At 37.8% G+C, this 19160-nt stretch overlaps 1 protein-coding gene across 1 annotated transcript in view; it reads left to right on the top strand.

Moving 5' to 3' along the window:
* The window catches only part of tfdp2 (transcription factor Dp-2), a 62734-nt gene that overhangs the window by 1704 nt on the left and 41870 nt on the right, over window positions 1–19160 (top strand). Inside the window, exons 2-3 of the mRNA XM_051129515.1 lie at window positions 9586–9659; window positions 17148–17208. Coding sequence (XP_050985472.1) covers window positions 9645–9659; window positions 17148–17208 — 76 coding nt within the window. The 5' untranslated portion in view covers window positions 9586–9644. The remainder of the gene's footprint in view (window positions 1–9585; window positions 9660–17147; window positions 17209–19160) is intronic.

The raw sequence follows: 19160 nt of genomic DNA, 5'->3' as shown, positions 1-19160 counted from the left end.
ATGTATTGATCTGTTGACCTGCGCCTGCATTGTTGTGACGCAGCTGTCACGTGAGCGGCTGCGGTCTGCCTTTGTGTGTTTGTATTTGCACACGCACAAAAGAGAGTGAAAGGACAGAGCAAACACACACCACGGATCCTTTTTGGCGCCATTTCCCAGCTGTCTTGCTTGCTGGTGTGTACTCCAGTGTCACTGTAACATGCCCCTTGGGACACGCTCATACAGTTAGCGCTCCGCCGCCTCTATGTGTTCACAGAGCGTAGGTGTGTGTTTGTGCTGTGTATGAAGCCTCGTCCTCCTGGGAGACTAAACTTAACCTTCTCCATTCATGTTGCAACACTGCACTTTCCATTCTAGGAAGCTGGAGATCTAGCGTCGGGTTTCTGGATTGCTTAAAATACATATTTATTCACAGTGGGTGTGGATTTTGGTACTTTTTCATGTCAGAATTTACTCTTTAAAGAACATCAGCATATGTAGCGTCAGTAGTTGCTCAGAGTGAGGCAGTGGTTCTCAAAGTACCCGTTGATATTTTGCTTATTTCTGTGGTAGTTATGACAAAGCTGTTTGTTTTCAAACATTTTGTTAACAAAAACTAAGAGTGTTGATATAAATACAGTTGAGGTCAAACGTTTACATACACCTTGCAGAATGTTCCAACAATGCAACCTGCAATACACCTGCAAAATGTTAATTATTTTACCAAAATAAGAGGGGCCATGCAAAATGCTTGTTATTTTTATATTTAGTACTGACCTGAATGATATATTTTAAAAGATAAAAGATGTTTGCATATAGCCCACACGAGAAAATAATAGTTGAATTTATAAAAAAACAACACCTGTTTGAAAGTTTACACACACGTAATTCTTAACACTGCAAGAAACATGCAAAATAAGAAACATGTTCATTCTGTTCAAAAGTTTTCACCCCTGGCTCTAAATGCATCGTTTGTCCTTTTGGAGCATCAGTGAGCATTTGAACCTTCTGTAATAGTTGCATATAAAAATTTAGTCACCCTCAGCCCATCCAAGATGCAGATGAGTTTGTTTCTTCATCAGGTTTGGTGAAATGTAGCATTACATCACTTGCTCATAAGTAGATTCTCTGCAAGGAATGGGTGTCGTCAGAATGAGAGTCTCCAGAATGTGAAGCCAAAAGCTGCATGTTTGTAAGAAACAAATGTGCAATCTGTGCATATTTCACTCGTGGTTCAGACCAGACAACTTTTCCACTGGAGAAAGTAATATGTTAGATGGAGGATTTGGCTGGAATCAACATTCTGAAGTTGAAAATGTCATAAAAACAAATTTTTTTAAACAAACCTGGAGCTTTTGGCTTCACAAGATGTTAATTGATGTACTCAAGTTGTGTGGATTACTTGCAGATTGTTGTGATGTTTTTGTCAGCTCTCATTCTGACGGCACCTATTCACTAAAGAGGATCTATTGGTAAGCAAGTGATGTAATGCAGCATTTCTCCAAACCTGATGTAAATCTGTGTACCCACACCCATGTTGTTACGAACCCATGTTTTTTTTGTGTTACACCAAGCAGAGGACTTTTATATGAAGGACCTCTTAAGATCCAACATGGGCATAAAAACACCATAAAGGAACAGACTTCATATGTAATTTATTATGAATCAAAAAGCTTTAAAAGATGTTTTTGACAGTTTGTAGTCACTTTTTGATTTTGTTGTGTGAAAAAGAGCAGTGTAAACATTCTGCAGAACATCTCCTTGGTGTGTTTTGTCCAACAGAAAGAAATAAAAATTAGGATGAGTTTTTTTTTTTTTTTTTTTTTTCACATAAGCAGTCAATATATGTCTGGCAGAACATTACAGGCTTAAAGAGCACAGACTGTGTTTCATGAGGGAGAGACTAATTAGAACTTCCTGCATTTCCTGTTGTAGGAATCTTGGGCATCTGAAATATGGAATGTTGGACATTTAAAAAAAATCTCATTATCTCATTTTCTTTAATTCTGACATATTATTGGTATTACAGTAGTTGCTCTGAAAGAAGACCCTAGAAGAAGTTTACCATGATGTGAAATCTAGTTGTCGTTCTTTTTCATGTTCAAGAATAGAGAAGGCGTTTGAGCAGGAGTCGTGTAGGCTAACCTGTACCGTAAATCTAGCGTCACACAGCGTATTTGTGCACGCTTCCTCTTTTCAGTGACCTTACATGACAGCATGAGCCAGGCTGTTTGTATTTTAGACACGCACGCATACGCTCCTTCAGAAGTCCAAATGTCACCCTCCTCCTCCTCTTGTCCTCTGCGTAGCCCACGCTAATCAGTGGGGCTATAGTATCGGAGGCCTCCTGGAGAGCGCAGCTCCTTACGGCTTTGACAGAAGGACTGATGGGGGATGCTGCTCCAAAGGCTTTTAAAGCCTCAGACCTGCAGTGTCAAACTTATTTTGTGCTTGCACGTTAATATCATCTTGCTTAGCTGCCGTGCACCTCTCGGTACCCGTCCCGCGATAAATGGTGGGTGACCTCGCTGTTGCCATGGAGACGTGCTGAGCCGCACAAGTGACAGATGGAGGGGGTTACAGAAAGACAAGGGAGTGGTCTGTCTTCGAGGACGTGAAACCCCCACCACAGCATTGGAAAGTCCTGCAAAGTGGATCTCGTGCTGGTGGATTATTGCTCGCCAGCTTCTACCAGGCAGCAGATCTCATTAATGACCTCACTTGAACAATAAACGACTAATTAAACTAATTTATTACCATCAGCACAACATATTGTGACTTGCACTTTCCCAGTATTTGAAGGGTAAGGGCTGCTGCAGTTTGGAGTCCAGCCTTGAGCAGAACTGCAGGTCTGGACGGGCGTTTGAAGTTTGCCCAAACCCGCCCTGTAAAAGATACCCTGTGGCCTGACCTGACAGGTAGTTTTACATTTAAAGACCAAACCCGGTTTTATTTTCCCTCTGACAAGATCACACATGCTCATTATGTTCATAATAAAACATAAAATGTTTATAATTATTATTTATTTATTAGAAGATGAACCCCCAAACGTTTTATTTTCTCTTTGAGCGGTAAAGATAAACCATGGAATATTTATAATTATTTTATTTATTTTATATTTTTTTTTTATATCAGCCTAATAGAATGATTTGTAAAGGACTGTAGTAATGATTAAATGTAAAAATTATAAAAGCTTTGCATCACATGAATGCTATATATAACATTTTAAAATAAATTCAATTAGAAAATATTTCAAATTTTGATAATATTTCAGAATATTACGGTTTTTACTATGCTGTTGAATTGGTGAGCATAAGAGAAGTATAAAAATTCCTTAAAAATATTAAAATATATATGTGCTGCCGTTCAAAAGTTTGGGATCAGTAAGATATTTATTTATGTATTTATTTATTTTTAAATACGTTTCTTATCAAAAATCCAGAAAAAAAAGTAATATTGTGAAATATTATTTCAATGTAAATGAACTGTTTTCTATGTGAATGTATTTTAAAACATATACCTGTGATGAAGAGCTGAATTTTCAGCATTTCAGCATCATTACTCCAATATTCAGTGTCTCATGAACCTTCAGAAATCTTTCTAATGATTTGTTTTCAGTGTTCAGTCATTTGTGCAAAGAATCCTGAAAAAGTTTCACAGGTTCCAAACCAATATTAAGCAGCACAACTGTTTCCAGCATTGATAATAAAAGTAATAAGTCAGCAAATTAGAATATATATTATTTTACAAACTCACACCCAAGTTTATTTTGCACCGTCGGAAACCCTGGTTTAGGATGAAACCTAAAGTGCAGTGGAGCTGTGGTTTGTTCTACTTCATAAACCTCATATTCTGATTCGATGACCCCCATCCCCCTAAACTACCCTAAAACTATCAAAGCTGGCCTGTTTCTTTAGGCCCCCCACTACTGTGTCAGCCTCAGACTGGATCACCTCTTCCAGGTCAGTGCTTTTCAGTCTATCGGTGATGGAGATTGAGAGAAGGAAGAGAGGACAGTGACGAGCAGAGAGAGAAAGGAGGATGAAAGACGAGAGAATCAGAGGTCAGGCTGACAGACGAAGAGCTTGGGGATTTATGGCAGGCCAACTGAGGGACGGAAGAGAATGACAATAGAGAGGAGTAAGGGAAGGTCACGGCAGGGCGACTGTGTCTTAAGACCACATGTGTGGGTGAGAGCTCCTATGATGACATGATCTGCGGGTTTCTAATAGTAGAGGTCCACTGACATCTAGAAGTGAGGTGGCTGATAATGCTGCATTATTTGCATTATTTATAGTTATAGGTGTTGCTATGTGGTCTCAAAATGGTCTGATTGATCAGCCTGGTCATGGTTTATTGCTAAGTAACAGGACTGTGACTGTGACAGTAAGAATTTTCCACTTAGAGTGCAATGTGTTTTGTGTGGCATTTGTGTGCATTATCACTGTGGATTTTGCATTCACCCCATGAGCAGCTCGACACCGCAGAGGATTGATGCATATGCGTGTTTTCATTTAAATGCCGCCTCATCTGTGTAGTGTTGTTCTGCTTTCAATGCATCACACTGTCCTGCACATAGCCGTGTTGCTGCTGCACATTCAAGCATGTGGAAACCACAACATGACTGTGCTGAAAACAGCCCAACAACGCAGAAAGTTCCATTGCATAGGACTCAGTACTTTTGACAGTCCATCTAGTAAGCTTGTAAAAGATCAATATCAAGCAATTATAGTGGCATTTTCAAACATGTGTAAATGCTGATACATCTGATTGTGGGTTTGAGAGAATTGTGGTGCACTGAGAACATGACACTTACATTTTCAAGAAAATATGGGTGGTACTGGTGGTTGCCAGGGCTGTGGCAGTTGCTAAGTTGTTCTATCTAGTTTTTAAGGTATTGATTTTTAAGGGTGTAAGGGTGTTGTGTTGTTTTCTAGGTGGCTGTTTGCTGGCCCAAGTCGCAATCAAGAATTGATTACGATTATTGAATGAATTTTAACTGCAAGACACAGCACTCAGGAATGGTTTACAAAAAAAAAAAAGCGCAGCACAGAATGCCTACTTAGCCATGTTGCCGTCTAATACAAAAGTTGCCATGCCAACCTGTAACTGTAAATGAAAGCTTGCAATGTTTGCCCCGCCTCTGTGGTCTTCTGATTGGTCCACTGTTTTGGAACGGACATTGAGCGGTGCTGCTTGTTAAAGTTTAAATTCTGTCAAATATGACATGTTTAGGGCCCTAGTTTATTTTTTCTCACCGTATGTTTTATTGTTATCAAATTCTGTGTTTTAGCATGTCTAATTATTTGAGTGCATACTTAATTTATTCAAATTTATTCTTAAAATAGACCCAACAGTTTTTTTTTTTTTTTACCCTCAGAAATTCTGTGTTATATATTTAAAATGTTCTGGTTATCAAATGAAGGCAATGAATTTCCTTGTGCACCACAATTTTTCTCTAGAATCGATTCTGAGCTTAGTTTTTAACAACAAATGGCGCGGTTAAATAGCTTTAACCGCATACTCAAATGCTTACGAGGAAAAGCGCTTGTGTGCTCATCAACACAGCCCACTGTGTTCATGCTTGTATTTCGCTTCAACTTTTCAAACTTAATGAATGATTATTTTAGCTTCAAGTGTGCGTAAGGAATTGAAAGTAAGCAGAGCACGGCTGTTTCTAAAGGATGCAGTGCCATCTGCTATTAAAAACTAAGCTCAAAATCGATTTGAGAGTGAATCGCGATGCATTCGGAAATGCTGAATCATTTCTTGATTCACAATGCAGGGCTCGACAATAAGGAGTGCGATGGCCCGGGGCCAGCGTGAAAGAAGCTCGGGACAGTTGACGAATCTGTCACTGCTGTGTTGTTACGAAAGTTTATCATTTGCACGTATTTTTAAGCTTTGTTCATTTAAAATGTCAAGTGATCACAGAGAGGCGCATCTCTGACGGACAATAGCCTACAAAAGAATGTCAAAATACCCGTCATGACGAGTAACTTAGTAGCTTTAACACTGATAATGATTAATCTATATTTAATTTATACAGTGGAGTACAGATGCACCAATCAACCAGACATATTTCAACCAATCTCTGTTCCAGGCTTGCACACAAACTGCATGCAATCATTTTTCAAAATGTCATGTGTGTGGAAATATTACAAACTCTTTAAACATCCGTTAACAGAGGCCAGAGACGCTAAGGATGAACACAAAGAGGAAAAAAGATTCTAGCAGGTAGAGCAAGATCACTGTTCACAATGCGCAAAGTACTGGAAATATTATCCTATTAGTTGAAATGGGGTTTATATGAAAGCATCTCTGTAGGTTTTGCTGTGATTTTGAAATTGGAATCAAGAATTGTACAATTTGATAGGTATGTGAAATTCTGATGTCATATAAGCTTATTTATTAAAATAAAAGATAACATGGGTCAAAAACAATGATAACAGCAACCATTTAGTTTTTTTTTGTGGCAGGGCAAGTAAAAATTTGAACCACTGGCCCGACTGGGCCAGTAGAAAAAATTCTTAGCGGTGAGCCCTGCAATGCATCGATTCATTTTCCCAACTTCCCAACAAAAATAGCTGGACATGAATGAGACCAGGAGCCAGACCCATAAAATTTACACTTACGGGAGAAATAAGGTGGATAGGAAGTTTTTTTTTGGATTGATTTACTTAACCAGACGTAATTTGTAAGATGGATTGCTTAGAAAAGCAACGGCTCTTCTTTAGGCAACAAGCCACTTGATTTGCGACATCATGCTTGTCTTAAGTTTAATACTTAAGGGTTAAGAATTTAAACAATTTGAACTCAAGTATTTAGTGATGCTTTCCTTAGCAAGCACCACTAATTAGACGAACCATCCTTTTGTCGTAATTGAGAACAAGCACATAAGTTTCAATAAATGGAGGTCAATAAAGCCCATTGAGGAAGATCCTCAAAAACTTGCCTGTGATCTCAAGAGGCTTTTTAAAGGACCGTCCTGCAAACGTGTAACAAAGCACGACAACAGTCTTGATTTACAGTGCGTATGTGAAATCTTTTGTCACTGTGCGCTCGCTGTGCTGTCCCGCTTCGCTCCCGTCTACTCTTACTCAGCAACAAGTTGTCTCTTTAGTGTCATGTCACCAGAGCAATGTGTCGACCCAAGTTCCCTTACATATACTGGGTGGCCTCTCCCTCACCCAGGAAAAGAGAAATAGGGACTGGGGGAGGGCAAATGACACAGAAAAGGAGAGAGAAAATAGAAGGAGAGACCTCCAGCCACTTTGAAGCTTCTCTCTGGTTCCTGTGTCGGGCTGCTCCCCCGTGGGACAAAAGGCCTTTATGTGTGGCTCAGGCAGGGGGCTGTAGGGGGTTATTGTGGGACCGGGGCGGTGGGCGGCAGGGCTAGATCCCCCCGTCTATTGATCTGCACGGTCCTTTCTGCCTCACCCCCTCCACCGCAGTCAGGCTTACCAGCTGTCTGCTCTACGCCTCTCCCAGCCCGGCCACAAAGACACACACGGATCATATGGGCGCAGGCATTAACATACTTATTGGACTCGAGCGCTTCATGCAGACATGCATGAGATATATTTATTGTAGTGCATGAGTATGGACGGAAACCATGCTTGTTTTGCATAAAGGTGACCACTGAGTGCATGTAGCTTGACAACAAAAACATCAACGTGCCTTCCTAGTGGTTGACCTACTATTTGTGGTGTGACCTTTACGTTCTTGCATATGTTGGTTTATTTTCGCCAATGTGCTTACGTAAACATTCGTCGCAGTTATGCAAGTCATATATTAGGGTCAACAGCAGTGGCTAACATTGAAGAGGTTTACTTTGGCAGCTGCATTGCTTTCATGTGAACTCTCTGTAGTGTTTAAAATTCCTTGTGGTGCATATAAAAACTTGAGTGTCATGTTGGTGTAACTTTGCAATATTTTGCAAGACTGCACAAGCATACTCAGTGCCAAGTGTTGGTGCATTCTAGTAGCTGAATGCACATTATTGCGACCACAGTGTTGTAATTACGAGTGGGGAAACTCTAAGCACCAAGTTTTTAAGGGGCCATGCCTAGTGAGCAAATATGATGAATGCAATAGGTGCAGCATCTGTATTTTTGGAGAAAAGTAAAATTTCCTGAAGTTTAATGTTCATCATGCTTACAGCTGGCTGATTGAGTAATAACTTATCCAGTTTAATGGCATTTGAGGGACCCCCTTAAGAATTGAGTTGTGTCAAGTGTTCCTGTTAGAAAGAGCGGCAACTACACTTATTTTTACACTTGCTCACTGTATGGGGACATTGCTCATGAACTTCATCTCTAGAGCTGCACTTAGTCACTTTACTGGCATTTCACTATTTCATGTGAAAAAACTTTCACCAGATACTGAAACTCAAAGATCAGTTTCATATTAAAGAAATTGCAGAAGTCTATTACTATTGTATAGCATAAATTAAAAAAACAAATAAAAATAATTAATTAATTAAAAAGTAAAAAAGAATAAAAAAAGTAAAACAATTTTTTGTTAAAATAAATAAAATAATAAAATAATAATAATAATAATAATAATAATAATAATAATAATAATAATAATACAATTATTCAAATTTAATTTTTAAGGAATATCACACAATTTTTCTTCCATGTTTTAATTTTAGGAGTACTTTGTAGCAGCACTTTGTTTGCCAAAAAATACATGTAATTGGTAAATTTTAATTTGATTACATTTTAAAAATAACTTAACTTAATTGTTAATGTTTTTGCCTTCATTTGATTCCCTGTTGTTAATAATAAGTCTGTATTAAATCTTAATACGAATTTAAAAAATCATAAAATCATAAAAATCATAAATATTTCATAGGCCCCTATTTTTGGAAGAATTAAGAAAAAATATAGTACATTTAGTGCCAGGCAAGAAATAATCGTGATTAATGGAATTTGGGGAAAAAAATAAAACTAATTTCTTATAGACCTATAAATGTCCAATCAAACATGCTTTCGTAAACTGATGCCCTGCATCTAGTAGGCAAAAAACATATCTGAAATAAGCAAAACTCATAGAATTAAAAAAATAAAAGGTACCTGGAGGCTCTACTACTTTACTATCAAATGAGGCCATGTGGGAGTTTTTGTGAATGGCAGTGAAGTGGTTCAGCTGATATTATATGACAATGTCAACCAGATTTCATTCATACTATATCAGTCACACTTTTTTTAATGGTGGCAAAGTTTACTCCTCATCAAATGTAGTGCCTAATCAGACATTGTGATTTCTGTCTGCTATTTTATTTTTGTGTGATAGGCAGATTGATAGACAGTTTTACTGAGTAGAAGAGTAGAAAGAGAATGAATCCCCTCCCTCTCTCTCTTTCTTTTTCTCTCTCTCACACACACTTTCTGGTGGGGGAGAAAGTTTGGAGGTTACACGCTGTGTGAATCCTCCTCCATGCTCTCCGTCTCCTCCTCTCGCTGTGTCTTTGTCATCTCTGCTCCATCATCATTTTCCCCTCCTCTAACAGTCTTCATCATGGTCACGAGGACAGGCTGAATGTGTTTTTGCCACACTGCACACATACCTGATCACGTTTATGTGTGTGTGTGTCTACAGGGGCTGTGCAGCTCTGAGCGTTAAGGGGATCTGACCAGAAAGAGCCTGTCAACTTCAGTATGATGGCCAACACGGTGAGTGCATTTTGGTGATGTGTGTGAACATCAAGTTGTGTAATTAAAGGGACATTCAGCTCTTTGTCAAGTCTGTTACGGTTCAAGTGTCAACATGTTAAAACCACTTTGTTCCCGCTGTTGTCAAAACAAAAGTAGAATAGTTCTTTTGAAAGCTGGCTTTTGAGGTGCTGAATTCTGCTCTCATACACTCTTAAAAATAAAGGTGTTTTTGCAGTGATGCCATAGAAGAACAATGAAAGGTTCCCCAAAGAACCTTTCAGTGAACAGTTCCTAAAAGAACCGTTTTGAAGAACATTTTAAAAATCTAAAGGACCTTTTTCAAATATAAATAACCTTTTCTCCATTTGAAAGGTTCCATGGATGTTCAAGGTTCTTTATGGAATCGTAAATGCCAATAAAGAACCTTTATTTTTAAGAGTGTATTGCTGATGTAATACCAACACACATCCTTTTGTAAAGTTAGTAATGCTGTTACAGGGCTCCAGACTAACATTTTAGAACGGTGGCTTGTCTAGTAGTCATTGTTTTAAAGGGATAGTCAACCCAAAAATAAAAATTCTGTCATTAATTAGTCACCCTTATGTTGTTCCAAACCCGTAAGTCCTTTGTTCATCTTCGAAACATAAAATAGTCCATGTGACATCAGTGGTTCAGCCTTAATTTTATGAAGCTATGAGAATACATTTTGTGCACAAAGAAAAAAAAAAAAAAACCTTATTTAACAATTTCTTCTCTTCACTTTTGGCTCATATAATGTTTCTCATAAGCAATTGAAATGCGACTATTAAAAAAATATTTAGGAGCACCAGTGCGACTGACCCGATCAGCATATTTGTGTTACCGCTGAGGGTGTTTTTGCAACGTTGAGTAATGTATTATAGACATATTTCATGACTTCTTTCATAAACAAAGTGCAGAGAGTGTAAATAAGAGATTCACTGTGCAGTGTAGAGAGCTTCGTTGATTATAATGGAACTTTGTGAGATCGCGATGAACTAAGATGAGTGACAGCTTTTAATGATTTTTAAGGGAGTTTGTAAATGAGATACTGATTTAATGCCACAGTTAAAAAAAAAAGAAGTTAATATTGTCTGACTATAACACTATTGCCTGATTTTGTTCTAATTTGTCATCAAAAATGGTTTAAAACAAGTCACAACTGAGCCGCTGCGCATCTCCACTCAAACACAGCGTGTTTTGTTTACGAGTGAACGTGCGTTTTTAAACGAATCTAGTGAGTCAATGATTCAGTTCCCCATTCATAAAGGGAGTCACTTGCTGTATTCCTGAATGAATCTGCCATTCGAACGAATCATATGAATGAGTGATTCAGTGATTAAAATCAGTGACTTGCCGCCACCTACTGGCAGTTTAAGTTTCAATTTTCAAGTATCTTCTCAGTTATTTAAATCATTTAATATTTCTTTATTCAAATTTTTATATCTAAAACATTAATCTCAACATGAGTTTATGAATTTGATTGAGTGAATTCTCTAAGACGTCATTAAACATAAAAATACACCTACAAGCCACATTGTGTTCTTCTGTGCCACCTTTGTAGTACAAGTTCATTTTGTTAACACTGATTTCATTTGATTGGTAACTTGTTCTTATTAGGGGCCAAGCACCGAAGGTGCGATGGCACCTATTGTATCTGTTGCCGTTCTTATTATTAGGGGCCAAGCACCGAAGGTGCGATGGCACCTATTGTATCCGTTGCCGTTCTTATTATTAGGGGCCAAGCACCGAAGGTGCGGTGGCACCTATTGTATCCGTTGGCGTTATTATTATTCCGCTTCTTCTTCTTCTTCTTCCTCTTCCGCCGCAAGTCTATGGCAGCCCATAGAACCGCTTGCGGGAAAGTTGTATAATTTTGCACACTGATAGAGGACAGTCCCAACATTAACCATAGCAAGTTTGGAGTCTCTAACTCAAACTCTCTAGCGCCACCACTTGTCCAAACTTTCAAAAGATTTATGCTAATAACGTTTGAACCGTAAGCCACACAACAAAAATTCTTTTTTCCTCTGATTCCTTGGCTTATGCCGAGTTGAATGGACACCAAAATTCAAAAATCGTAAGGTTTAGTTTTTTCGCTATTCTCAATTGTTTGTAAAACCTACTTTTTCGAACTCGTCCTAGGCCGTTGCACCGATTGTCACAAAAATTGATCCAGATCATCTTCAGACCATGCTGGCAAAAAGTTATGGAATTCAAGTCGATTCGTCCAGCCGTTCACGAATAACACGCAAAATAATTCTACGAAAAGCTAGCAAAAATCAATGTGAGGCTATATCTCCGTAATAGTTTGTCATATTGACACCAAACTTGGTGTGTGTTATAACAAGCATGACCTGAGGCTAACTGCAGTGTTTTGGTGCAGTGCCCCCTAGTGGTCAGGAGATACGAAAAATGGCTATTTTTCTTTATAACGTCTGAATGATTTGTCCAAAAATCACAAAACTGGTCTCTTTAGATTCGGTGTGTCATACCGAGTCGAACCATATCCAATTTTCCCATGTCAGCCATTTTGGGTGTCGGCCATTTTGAATTTAGCTTTAAAATGCTGTATCTTGAGAACGGATTAGCGTATCGTTTCGACATTAATTACAAAAATGTTCGGCACCATGCCCTGTATGTACATAAAAATTTTGGGGCCAGCGCCACCTTGTGGTCAAAAGTTATTATAACGAAATTTCAAAAAATGCTAATAACTTTTGCGTACATTAGCTTATTGAAATGAAACTGATTTTGATAGATTCCTTCGGTCATGCTGAGAACACCGATACCAATTTTGCCAATTTTGGCTGAACTTCCTGTCCGCCATTTTGATTCATGTTGAAAACCTACCTTTTCGAACTCCTCCTAGACCGTTAGTCCAATTTTCACCAAATTTGACTCAGATCATCTTCAGACCATGCTGGCAAAAAGTTATGGATTTTGTGTCGATACACGAAACCGTTTTCGTTTAGCGCATCAACGAATTTACTGGAAAGATGCCAAATTGCATCCGAGTCTGTATCTCTGCAAAGCTTTGACATATTGACACCAAATTTTATATGTGCTATTGTCACCACACTCTGACCAAGCCACATCAATTTGGTAACAGTGCCACCTATGGGTCAGAAGTAATACGCCATTCACTAAACATTAATAATGAAATTTACAAAAATGCTAATAACTTCTGTTTACATTAGCCTATTGGAATGAAACTGATGCCAATAGATTCCTTGGGTCAAGTCGAGAACATTGATACCCATTATGCCGAAATTGGCCAAACTTCCTGTCCGCCATTTTGATTAATGTACAAAACCTACTTTTTCGAACTCCTCCCAGACTGTTAGTCCGATCTTCACCAAATTTGGCTCAGATCATCTTCAGACTATGCTGGCAAAAAGTTATGAATTTCGTGTCGATATACGAAACCGTTTTCGTTTAGCGCATCAACAAATTTGCTGGAAAGATGCCAAACTACATATGAGGCTGTATCTCTGCAAACCTTTGACATAATGACGGCAAACTTTGTGTGTGTCATTGTCATTTCACACAGAACACGTCACATCAATTTGAAAACAGCACCACCTGTTGGTCAAAAGTGATAAGCCATTAAATTTTATTACGATTGGTTGTATTTATGATTTTTCAGCCATTTCAACTGATATTATCCTAAAATGGCTTAAGTTACTCACTGTTGTAGTCGGTCTGCTGCTCCTTGCCGTGCTTAACTCCTCATTCTGCCTCTTTTGTGCTTGGCCCCGCAATTGCTGCTTGCAGCTATATTTCTGCTTCTTCTTCTTCTTCTTCCGTTTCTTCCGCCGCAAGTCTATGGCAGCCCATAGAACCGCTTGCGGGAAAGTTGTATAATTTTGCACACTGATAGAGGACAGTCTCAACATTAACCATAGCAAGTTTGGAGTCTCTAACTCAAACTCTCTAGCGCCACCACTTGTCCAAACTTTCAAAAGATTTATGCTAATAACATTTGAACCATAAGCCACACAACAAAAATTCTTTTTTCCTCTGATTCCTTGGCTTATGCCGAGTCGAATGGACACCAAAATTCAAAAATCGTAAGGTTTAGTTTTTTCGCTATTCTCAATTGTTCGTAAAACCTACTTTTTCGAACTCGTCCTAGGCCGTTGCACCGATTGTCACAAAAATTGATCCAGATCATCTTCAGACCACGCTGGCAAAAAGTTATGGAATTCAAGTCGATTCGTCCAGCCGTTCACGAATAACACGCGAAAGAATTCTACGAAAAGCTAGCAAAAATCAATGTGAGGCTATATCTCCGTAATAGTTTGTCATATTGACACCAAACGTGGTGTGTGTTATAACAAGCATGACCTGAGTCTACCTGCAGTGTTTCGGTGCAGTGCCCCCTAGTGGTCAGGAGATACGAAAAATGGCTATTTTTCTTTATAACGTCTGAATGATTTGTCCAAAAATCACAAAACTGGTCTCTTTAGATTCGGTGTGTCATACCGAGTCGAACCATATCCAATTTTCCCATGTCAGCCATTTTGGGTGTCGGCCATTTTGAATTTAGCTTTAAAATGCTGTATCTTGAGAACGGATTAGCGTATCGTTTCGACATTAATTACAAAAATGTTCGGCACCATGCCCTGAATGTACATAAAAATTTTGGGGCCAGCGCCACCTTGTGGTCAAAAGCTATAACTAAATTTAAAAAAATGCTAATAACTTTTGCGTACATTAGCCTATTGAAATGTAACTGATTTTGATAGATTCCTTCGGTCATGCTGAGAACACCGATACCAATTTTGCCAATTTTGGCTGAACTTCCTGTCCGCCATTTTGATTCATGTTGAAAACCTACTTTTTCGAACTCCTCCTAGACCGTTAGTCCAATTTTCACTAAATTTGACTCAGATCATCTTCAGACCATGCTGGCAAAAAGTTATGGATTTTGTGTCGATACACGAAACCGTTTTCGTTTAGCGCATCAACGAATTTACTGGAAAGATGCCAAATTGCATCCGAGTCTGTATCTCTGCAAAGCTTTGACATATTGACACCAAATTTTATATGTGCTATTGTCACCACAGTCTGACCAAGCCACATCAATTTGGTAACAGTGCCACCTATGGGTCAGAAGTAATACGCCATTCACTAAACATTAATAATGAAATTTACAAAAATGCTAATAACTTCTGCTTACATTAGCCTATTGTAATGAAACTGATGTCAATAGATTCTTTGGGTCAAGCCGAGAACATTGATATCCATTATGCCGAAATTGGCCAAACTTCCTGTCCTCCATTTTGATTAATGTACAAAACCTACTTTTTCGATCTCCTCCTAGACTGTTAGTCCAATCTTCACCAAATTTGACTCAGATCATCTTCAGACCATGCTGGCAAAAAGTTATGAATTTCGTGTCGATACACGAAACCGTTTTCGTTTAGAGCATCAACGAATTTGCTGGAAAGATGCCAAACTACATCTGAGGCTGTATCTCTGCAAAGCTTTGACATAATGATGGCAAACTTTGTGTGTGTCATTGTCATTTCACACAGAACACGTCACATCAATTTGAAAACAGCACCACCTGTTGGTCAAAAGTGATAAGCCATTAAATTTTATTACGATTGGTTGTATTTATGATTTTTCAGCCATTTCAATTGATCTTATCCTAAAATTATCTTAATTACTCATTTTTGTAGTCGGTCTGCTGCTCCTTGCCATGCTTAGCTCCTCATTCTGCCTCTTTTGTGCTTGGCCCCGTAATTGCTGCTTGCAGCTATATTTTTACTTGTTCTTATTCTGTTGTTTTAATTAGGAATTTTAAGAACACTTAAAATATATATATTTTTAAAAATTGACATGAAAGATGACATACTTTTACATTTTGTTTTTACCTTTGTAATGGCACACTTACTCACCTTAATGAGTCAAATATCACCTCATAATGGAAAGGCTAATTTTTGATTGTTTTTTTAATTATTGATAAAGAAGGTGCACCTGAAATTTTGATTGTGCACAAGTGCTCCTAATAAGAAAAGTAAGTGTAGAGCCCTGGTTATCGGTCAGTCAAATTGGTAGTTTCACTTTTGCGCCGTCTAACACAATTTAGTCACACCAATAGAGAAAAGAGCGTACATTTAGTCACAATAGTCCTGCTATTAAGAGAATCTGCTTATGTTAAAGTAGAAGCGATGACATAAAGATGTGAGGTGCTATAATAGTTTATGTCTTAGAAGTTTTCACTCACAAAATATTCTCAAAACTAAACATGAAAATGCATCTGACTTTTATCTAGTGCTCGCTGAGAACATTTCTCATTTCGTTTAAATGGCTCTGTGATGTCCCGTTGATTAAATCATGGTGACACGCTCCACGACCTCCGACCCCTGTGAATAGATGTCTCTGTAAACTCCACTGACATCTGTTTACTCGTCTGTTTAAAGCCTTTCATTCTATAGATTTTGTCAGTCTTTCACTGGCCAGCGCTGCTGATTTGATGGAGCCCTCCAACCAAGTGTTTTAATGGTGACGAAATTGGTTCGCATTTTTGCTTTTAGCCAGTTCAAAGTTAAAGTCATCCTGTACTCTGGATCATGGAGCTGTTTTTTTTTTTTTTCTCTCTCTAAAGTTGTGACCTACAGCAGAAGCAGCTGCTGCTGTGAGATACCACACTATCAGTTCAGAAACAGAGCATTGTCCTTATACAGTAAACTGAGCAGAACTCACAGTAATGACACTTCAGACAAATGTGCAAATTATAAAAGGCATGGCAACAAAGAAAGTGCATTGAATGCTCTACTTTATCAAACCACATCAATTTGTCATATTGTCAAGCAAGCAGAACATGTCACAAAAATATATTTTTATTTGGATTTAAAAGATAAAACAGTAGATATAATGTGCTGTTCAAAATGAAAGCAAAAGTACTGGCATGTTGTGGTTGTCAAATGTGGGTCATGTTTATTATTAATTTTGATGAACTACAGTACACAAGGTTACTCAGACACCTGTGGGAACTGACTTCATCCAGTAAAATATGTTTGAAATTTTAACTGTAATGCTGAAAAACCAAAACCAGTCTTAAGTAGCATGAGTATATCTGTAGCAATAGCCAAAAATACACTGTATGGGTCAAAATTATACTTTTTTTTTACTTTTTTTTTTCATGCTAAAAACCATTAGGATATTAAGTAAAGATCATGTTTCATGAAGATATTTTGTAAATTTCCTACCGTAAATATATCAAAACCAATTTTTTGGTTAGTGATATGCATTGCTAAGAACTTCATTTGGACAACTTTCAGTGCATATTATTAAGTGGTAATAATGATTATATTTTTTGTTTTACCTAAAAATGTGCTGTCTTTCTTTAAAGTAAATTATTACTAGGTTTGATATTTTTGCTATAAACATATCCATATACTTTCTAGAGCCGCTGTATACTGCAACTAATATTTCAATTCATTTTAACTCTTTGATGTTTTCTTCTCCACGCAGGTTGGCGCAGCGGCTCTGTGTGGAGATCTGAAGGCCTTTTTGAGCCAAAACCTCTCCAAAGGTAAAACAAACTCTTTGTTATTCTGTAATATGTGTTTATGTGCAGACAAATTTGTATGAAGCATAAGTTTAGAAATGAATGAGTTAATGAATTATCTTAGTGTAAGGGCCGGTTGTTCAAGCGCAGGTTCATTCTGAGTGCAGTAAACTCTTTCCTCATGTTTTTATTTTTCAGTTTGGCAGTAAAAGAAATTACAGGCAATTACTGGCAGGCAGTAAACTTTTATGTACTACCTACAGTTGTCTAGAAATGGTTGCGTTCAAAGTGAAAAGGAGGGGTTTGAGCATTGAACAATAAACATTTCAAGAAATAATTACTTGGCTTACTGCACCACACACACAGTTTAAAGTGATTTTAACCCTTTGTGGTTTCATTATAATGTGACAGCAAAGTAACAGTGACTCCTAAAATGTGTATAATAGTTCCTAGTACTAAACTTGTTTAATTAAATGTTGAGACTTTCCCTCAGTACTAACAATATGAATGCTGTGAAATATTGATTTCCTAAATATTGATTTTCCTGATTGACTCCTAAAATCCCGAGATTCACCTTTTAAACTGTTCGATTTTTTTTATTTACAACAAAGCAATGGTCAACACAAATACACATTTTGTAAACACAGAAACTCGCATTACATGCATAAGAACCAATCAGGTTTGTTCTAGCGTGTGATACATGGAAAAACTTCCGTTTACAACGTGCCGGTCATTGTTATGTAAATAAAAGCATAAAATAAATTTGCTTTCCATATAAAGGGATCGTGTCTCTTCACATGACTTTGATTAAACAGCTTGACTCATATGAGGTAGCTTTACAATGCCTTCATGCCCTTTTTGGATCTTTTAATTTGCATATGCACCAATTATATGATAATTTCCAATAATCAGAGTAGCAAGATGTTTGTGTGACTCAAGCGATTCTTTTCACTTCATGCAGTTTTCATTGTTTTAATTATTTACTAATAATTGTAGTGCAGTTAATTACATACCACATTTCAGTGTTTTCAACAGTAAGTATATGGGCCAGTCTACAGAATTGGTCCAAACTGCTGTCCCACAACCAAAAAACACATTTATTACTTTATTTACTAAGATCCATATATTATCTATTGAAACCCACAAAAATATTTAAAATATCAGTCAGCTTAATATATATAAAATCATCATTTAGTGGGTACTAGCAATTGGGAGGGAAACCCTACCCCTATATATATATATATATATATATATATATATATATATATACATAATATATATATACATACATACACATAGGGCCTAAAACTAACTTTTTGCCACAACTGCTAATGGCCAGTGGCATGAGAAAATTTACCAGCCAAAAATACTGCCCATAAAACTATTTTTGCTTAAACAGGCAGTTACTTTAATTATATGCATTTATGGTGTAATTGCTACATTTTCGTGTCAATCCATGTTCATATTTAGTGCAAACAATGAGCTGTCATTTTTATTCAGCCTGTCCAGCAGCAAAAATAGACTCACTGCGGAAACGTTTGCTGTCCTGCAGACGCGCCGCACCTGGAACAGAACGCGCTGCTGGACCACAACCGTGTGTAGTGTGAACGCTCATCCGTTAACATGACCAGGGAAAAAATACGCACCGCATAGGCAATGCAAACAGAGTATGTGTGAAACAGGTGTACAGTATCAAATACAAGCCAGCCTCTCTTTTCTCCATCATCAGTGAAACACCGTCTCGCACTAAAACACTGAAAACCATCATGACTTTCTGATGTTTGCGTTCCGTTCTGGCGTAATCCAAGGTATGTGTCGCCTCATTCTCAGGTTATAAAGAATAAAGGAGGGAAAAGTTCATCTTTCGAAATAAAGCAGCAATAGCCTGTCTTCTCAGGTAGTTATTAGAACCTTGTTTATGGACAAGCTGGCCATCATTTTGCTCTGACCTTATCAGCCCGTTTGTATCTTTGAGC

The sequence above is a fragment of the Labeo rohita genome, chromosome 15 (assembly GCF_022985175.1).
Source record: "Labeo rohita strain BAU-BD-2019 chromosome 15, IGBB_LRoh.1.0, whole genome shotgun sequence".
Lineage (NCBI taxonomy): Eukaryota > Metazoa > Chordata > Actinopteri > Cypriniformes > Cyprinidae > Labeo > Labeo rohita.
This window is presented reverse-complemented; position numbering and strand designations above follow the sequence as displayed.